Consider the following 7,205-nt stretch of genomic DNA (forward strand, 5'->3'; position numbering starts at 1 on the left):
CTCTTATTATCTTTTGTAATATGAAGATCAGAGGAAAAGAAGGGTTGAAAGTGTGGAGTGATGGTCCTCAAAACCTGTCTGTACATCAGCTGGCATCCTGTATCTATAAAAACAACAAGGCTTAGAGCTGATTTCCAGGCACGAAGTGGACCTCATGAGTTGTTAGCTGTGCTTTGAGTTTTGATGCACCACAGGAGGAAACCATAGCCTATGGGGCAGAGTACCTCTACAAATGTTGGATTAATACACTGGAAGCCAAAATCAGGAGCTAAAATTCTACTGGTGAGAAAAAAACCCCAGAAGCATGGACAGCAAGAAAGATGATGATAGACTTTTGACCAGGATTGCATTTCCAGGAGCTGTGTCCCTGACTAACAGCCATGGGATAGCCTTGAGAGAGCCCTTCAGGGTTCCCTTCCATCTGGACCCATCTTACTGGGAGCAAGCCTATAGTGGGCACAAGGATCACATCTACATCCCATTCCCTGGCTATGTGGGCATCTATGACTATTCCTTTGAGCCTGCCTTCATTCAAAAGAGGAATGAGAGGGAGAGGCAGCGGGTGCGCTGTGTGAACGAGGGCTACACACGCCTGAGAGAGCACCTGCCCAAGGAATTTGCTGACAAGCGCCTCAGCAAAGTGGAGACCCTGAGAGCTGCAATCAGCTACATCAAATACCTGCAGAGCTTGCTGGACTGCCATCCCTTAGGCTCTAACAGTAAGGAAACGCTGTCTGCCAAGGAGCTCTCAGAAGCTCCCAGTCCTTGTCCCCTGCAGGAGTGCAACAGTGATGGAGAGTCTGAAATGTCTTCAGCTTCGTCCCCCTACAGTGAATTTGAGGAGACTGGCAGCTAGGTCTCCTCTCTGGAGACAGAAAGCTTCAAGTTTGGCTGAAAAACAATTTACAACCCTGGGGATTTTTCTGCAGATGAAAATTAATACCAGGGAAAGGAAAAACAGCCAAGGAAAAAAAGGTATTTTCAATCTGTTGAAAGACTTTAAGTATTGACCATACAAAACCTGAGGATGTTTTGTACGCAAACAGATCTCTCCCAGGTTGCCTCAGCTGTGTTACTTGGGCTGTTAAACTGAAGCAACATTTGCATTCTACTTTTCACTCAGCTTTTATTATATTCTATTTTCTTTTGCCTTTTGCTTGATGAGACAGTAAAACCAGAGAAATCCATTTCAGGAATTTCCCCCTTCCCTTTCTCCTGCTTTGTCCAGCAGGTTTTATTTTCTCTTTTTCCTGGCTGCTCACCTGAGATGCGTTGCAAGCACTTGGGCTGGGAAAGGTAAAATAAAATGTCTTTCCTTAAAAATTTTAGAAAGCTTACAGAAATACTTCTGTTTCTGAAATGACAATATAAAAAACATGAATAAAGCTCCATTTGGGAATTAATTTCTTTTATGGCATCTTCTGAAGTGAAAGAAGCTGCTCACACATTGGGCATTGGCTATTTGTTGATTGTTCTATGGAAAATTTTCAGGAAAAGAAAAATCTGACACACTCATGCTAGTCAATGCTAGGAAGAAGGAAACAGTTTTGTAAAACTGCACCTTCAATAGCAAAGCTTCACTCATGATGCTGAAAAAGTGTTGCCAGCTTTTTTCCTGTTTCTTTCTGGAATCTGAATTCATGGACAAAAGAATCTTAATGGTGTGTTTTTTTGGCAGGTCAGAAATTATATGCTTAGAGATATAATGTAGTGATTAGACACTGGTGTGTACACAAAGGGAAACACTGAATAGATCAGTTTATATCTGCCTGAAAATGTAGGTATTTCTCCTTTTGTTTAGAATATTGTGTTACTTTTTCAAAGAATACACCTTTGACTATTATTATCTCAAACCTATGTAAAACCTTCCATTTGGACTGTGTCTCCAAATCGCTCTAAAATCTTCCTGTCTCCATGACATTTATCTATGTGAGTAAATGCCATTCTGATTACAGGGGAAACTTTTTGCCCATGCACTTTCCACAGACCTTTCAAACTTGTGCATTTTTGGCCTCATGGTTTTGTATCCTTTTGTCTTTCCTTCATGTCAAGCTGACTGAGCACCTGAAAAAATATTTGTGTGTAAATAAGAACAAATACTGATCAAATACCTCAAAAATGTGTCCATAAATTTCATGTAAATAAAAAAATTAATCCTGGCTGTGGCTTTTTCACTTTCAGTTGGTAACAAATGGGACAGCGCTGGTTGCAGGAGTCATGAGTTATCAGGGATGAGTTGAGGAAATGGAAAGGAAGGAAAGATGAACTGCTACCTGTGAAACAAAGTTTTTACTCTAGATTCTTAAATCTAGATAAGGAGCAGGGTGGTCCTGTGGGCATCTGATAAAATGATTTGGTATAAGAACACTTTCCAGAGGACTACCCTCAACACTGGTACACATTTAGCTGTTGTGTCCAAGGCAGACACAGGTGTTGTCCTTTATTCTTTACAGTTTTTCCAATGACTCTTCTGTTTTTCTAAAGGTTGTTCCTTTGCAGAGGCTGTTTCTTGGACACAACAAGTAGAGCTCTAGTTACCTGGTCAGTTCAGATCCAGAGTCAATGCACTCATTTCTGGATGCACAAGTGTTTGTATTTCTTAACCAAGAAAGGAGAGGATGGCAAGGTAGACATCCAAATGTCTGATGAGGATCCATTGGGTTTTGTCTTTTTTTCTTTTCTTTGCAATCTCTGGCAAGAGATTCAATCTCTCTCTCTCTCTGACTCAGTTTTGAGATTTCTAGAAGTGTGGTGTTGCTGCTGGTAATTGTGTCACTAAGCCTGAATTGCATTTTGCCCCTCACAGCAGAGATTAAATCTGTGTTACCTATGAAAAACTTTCTCAGAGTACCAGAGGCAAATTCTGTGAACCACAGTCAAACACTCTGAAGATGCAAAGCAGTTAATGTGCATATAATGACAATGAGTAGCCAAATCAAACCAAACCAATAAAAATAACAATTGCCAGAATGATTGTTACTTCCTGGGCAGGACGCATCAAAAAGACCCTTATGTCAGAAGGGTCTATTTCTTATCTTATGTCACAGAGGTTTGACCACTACAGAGATATATCCAGGAACCTCAATCCTCTGATTCCCAAATCCTAGATAGTGCAGCATGCCACATTCTCCATAATCAGTTGGTTGGAAAAGTGAACTAGGCTGTGACTCTGTCTCCTCTCAGCTTCATCTCTCGTTTGGGATGTTCCTCAACAGGAGTCTAAAGGACTGGGAAGCTTCCTACTCTGGGCGTGTGCTTAGCTGTCACTGTGTGAGGATATCTCTTCCCATGTAAGGCACAGGCTGATCTGCTGCACAACTAGGTGGGACGAGTTGATTTGTTGCATATCCTTAATATTCTGCAGTCAGAAAAAACCCACTGGATTTTGTGAAATGATGTTCTGGAAAAGGCCTTTGGACCTCAAGTCAAGGAGATTGGTTAAAATTCCACATTTCAAGTGTAAACACTTTTTTTTCAGATTGTTCCTTAACTGTTCTGGAGATGTATTTAAAATACCTCCCAATGCAACCTCAATGCTGAAGATGCAAAAACTAGGATGTCACATGTATTTTAATTCAGTTTTATAGAAAAACTAATTTCTGGATGAAAAGGAAATTCTTTCTGTTTTTAAAATCTATCACAGGTTGAACCACTCTGCTGAGGAAAGTTATATATTTTTATTTAGAACCATCAGGGTTGGAGGAGACCTCTAAGATCATCAAGTCCAACCACTAACCTGCCACTGGTGTTAAACTCTAAACCATATCCTCCAGTGCCAGATCCAGATGCCTCTTAAACACTTCCAGGGATGGTGACTCCACCACCTCCCTGGGCAATCTCTTCCAGAGCCTGGACACAACAGAGAAAAAATTTCTCCTAACATCTAATCTGACTCTCCCCTGTCTCAACTTATGACTATCCCCTCTAGTCCTCTCCCTGCAGCCATGGCAGGACAGACATCCCCCACCTCTCTCCAGCCCTGTCAGGGAGTTGGAGAGAGCCATGAGGTCACCCCTGAGCCTCTTCTCCAGGCTAACCAAGCCCAACTCCCTCAGCCCTTCCCCATGTGCTCTAGCCCTTTGCTGCCCTCATTGCCCTTGGCTGGACTCGCTCCAGTGCCTCAATAGCCTTTTGGCCGTGAGTGCCTAAACCTGAGCACAGCACTGAGCTGTGACCTCAGTTCCGAGTCCAGGGGGATGAGCACTGCCCTAGTCCTGCTGCCACACTCTGCTTGAGCCAGGTCAAGGTGCCATTTCTCACAGTTCCTGTTGTCACATAAACTTCTTGCACAATTTTAGCACAAGGAGGCAGAGAACAAGATTTCCCTAATATGGATCAGTGTTTCCTACAGGCATCAACAAAGGTTTAAACTGAATGTCACATTTCAAACACATTATTAAGCTGTTTCTGTCTAGACAAAAGTTTTCATTAAAGCTTCTCAATGTGTCATTACCAGCCTTTCAAGCAGACAATGATCCAGCTGATCACCCTGGAAATTAAAGTTCTAATAAAAATATTGACCAGAAGAATTCTCTTCATGTGGAACAATTACTAGCTGCAGTAAAGGTGAATGCTGATATCCAAAGGCAACATGCTATAGCTTTATCCAACTCTTGCATGCCAACTGCAGATGCTCTAATCTATCAATTGTGAAAAAAACAGACATCTGAAGTCTTATCTCTTCTGCCATTAAATTACAAAACCATTTGCTGCTTGATGCTATCAGCATTTTAAAGATGTGTAATCCTGTCCATGGGATTGCTTTTTATCCTCTAACACCTATTTAGCTGACTTCTTTGTACAAGCCCATCCACAATCCTTTCATGTTATATTACCCAGTGTCAACAATGTGGCCAAAAACTCCAGAAGGCACTGTAGAAAAGTCATGTTCATACAGCAAAGTAATCAGGGTCAATTTATCTCACTGGAATAAATGAACAGGGAATGTCCACACAAAACCAGAGTGTCTTTGAAAACATTTTTCTCCAGCATACTCAGGCAGGAGGCAAAACACAGAATCATAGAATCAACCAGGTTAGAAAAGACCTCCAAGATCATCAAGTCCAACCCTACCGTGGTTACTTGACCATGGCACTAAGTGCCACATCTAGTCTCATCTTGAAAACCTCCAGGAACAGTGAATCCACCACCTCCCTGGGCAGCACATTCCAATCTGATTACTCTCTCCAGAAAAAAATCTTATCCTAATATCCAACCTAAACCTCCCCTGGCAGAGCTTGTCTGTGCCCTCTTGTCCTCCTGCTGGTTGCCTGGGAGAAGAGACCAACCCCTACCTGACTCCAACCTCCTGTCAGTGTTGTAGAGGGTGATAAGGTCTCCCCTGAGCCTCCTCTTCTCCAGGCTAAACAACCCCAGCTCCCTCAGCCTCTCCTCATAGCAGTTGTGCTCCAGTCCCTTCACCAGCCTCATTGCTCTTCTCTGGACCTGCTCCTGCACCTCAATATCCCTCCTGACCTGAGGGGCCCAGAGCTGAGCACAGGATTCAAGGTGTGGCCTCACCAGTGCTGAGTCCAGGGGATAATACTCAACTTCTTTACATCTTGCTACTTTCCATCAAGTCCCGTTGTTTTCCTCCTCCCTTCTGTCTGACCTTGTAGCTCTGAATATTACTAGGGACAAGCTCTGGCTGTGTATTTTGTTTCCTTGCCATAGAGCAGCCTGATTTTAGCATCCCTTCTTGCTACTGCCTCTCTGCTGATCCCACTACATGCAGCCCTTGCTGAAGATAGGTGTGCCTCACAGAAGCTGGGTGGGAGGTGGGCAGGACGCTGCTTAATTAGCCAAATTTGAATTTAAAAAAGCCAAATCCATATCACAATTGAAGAGGTGATATGATTTTACCACTGTTCAAAAATGGCTGAGCCCACAGCACTTGCATGACTGTGAGTCTGTCTCGCTGCACCTCAGACACACCACATTTATCTGCCTACCACTGCTTCTTGTTCATCGTTTCTTGCTCATCAGTGCAAAATACCTCTGAGCATATTCCTTATCAAAGTGCTGCCAGTTGTGAGCAGGCTGTGTTCTAGCTGGGGAGTGGAGGGGAAGGTCACAATGCTCAGCCCACCTGCTGTCAGGAGCCAAGTGATAAATCCACATTACTTCAACCCTGAGTTTTCCCTCTGTTTCAACAACAGCATGGCCCACCAAGACAAGACAAGAGTCTCTGTGCTGGGAACACCAGTAGCTCCTGCCCCATCTCACTGGAAAATATCACCAGGCTGCCCCTGTAATGCTTTAGCAAGAGCTGGTTGCAGCTGTGGCACTGCTGGGAACTCACTGGGCTGCTCTTCCCCTGTGTGAGTGGAAGCATCCAAGTCCCCTGTGCTCACAGATAAATCTGCCCTTGCACATTACCTACCTGTGGCATTGCAGAGGTGACAGCTGCAGTTATTCTATTCTATTCTATTCTATTCTATTCTATTCTCATATATTGCAGTTACATCGAGTGTGGTGGGGGCAAATAAATCCCTCTGCCAACCTGTCACAATGATGGCACTGGCATCCTCTTTGCCATGAGCACCCCACTGCTGACTAATGCAAACCATTGCTGAATCCACGCAAAAAGCTACGAAAAGCCCTGCCCAGTTCCACTATCACCTCTCTCAGTGCCCTGACCCCAGCAGTTTGCTCCCAACACACCTGGGGAATGCTGCACCCCCAGGTCACAGGGGCAATGCCATGGTGGCACATCCTGAGGGACCTGTTAGAACAGATCAAAGCTGAGCACCTACAGCATGTCAGCATGACAAGCTGTCCAAATGCAAGGCATTTGCCTCTGTTTATGTGCAGCATGTGCTGTAGCTTTGCATTTTGCAGCTCTATGAAATCTTTAAAATTTCCATTTACGTTAAGGAGCCCATAAAGCATAAGGGTATTGTAGGGAACGGCGGTCGGAAGATCTCGCGATGTACGGAAAGGTTAGGAGAGGGAACCCCTTCCTATGGATGTTTAGGTTACGCTAAGGGAAATGACGTGAATTGCCTACACAGACATGAAGGCGGTAACGAAGGAGTGATTAAGAAGGTGTAAGCAATAAACGCCATTTGCAGCATCCTCATACTGGTGTCAGGCTCATTGGACTGGAGGCTGAAGTGTGGCCTCTGTGCCGTCTCAGCTGAAGGAGGTCGGTTGTCATAAATGGCAACAGGGTATTAAATGGTGTTCATATTACCCTGTCTGAG

The 7,205-nt window shown here is 44.0% G+C and overlaps 1 protein-coding gene across 1 annotated transcript; it reads left to right on the forward strand.

Annotated features, from left to right (window-relative positions):
* Positions 1-304: 304 nt before the first annotated feature.
* Positions 305-856, forward strand: LOC103806238 (achaete-scute homolog 4-like). Its single transcript, XM_009078920.1, has one exon. It carries the CDS (start codon positions 305-307, stop codon positions 854-856), a length of 552 nt encoding a protein of 183 aa, XP_009077168.1.
* Positions 857-7,205: the final 6,349 nt, after the last annotated feature.

This window comes from Acanthisitta chloris, unplaced genomic scaffold (genome assembly GCF_000695815.1).
Source record: "Acanthisitta chloris isolate BGI_N310 unplaced genomic scaffold, ASM69581v1 scaffold16627, whole genome shotgun sequence".
NCBI lineage: Eukaryota > Metazoa > Chordata > Aves > Passeriformes > Acanthisittidae > Acanthisitta > Acanthisitta chloris.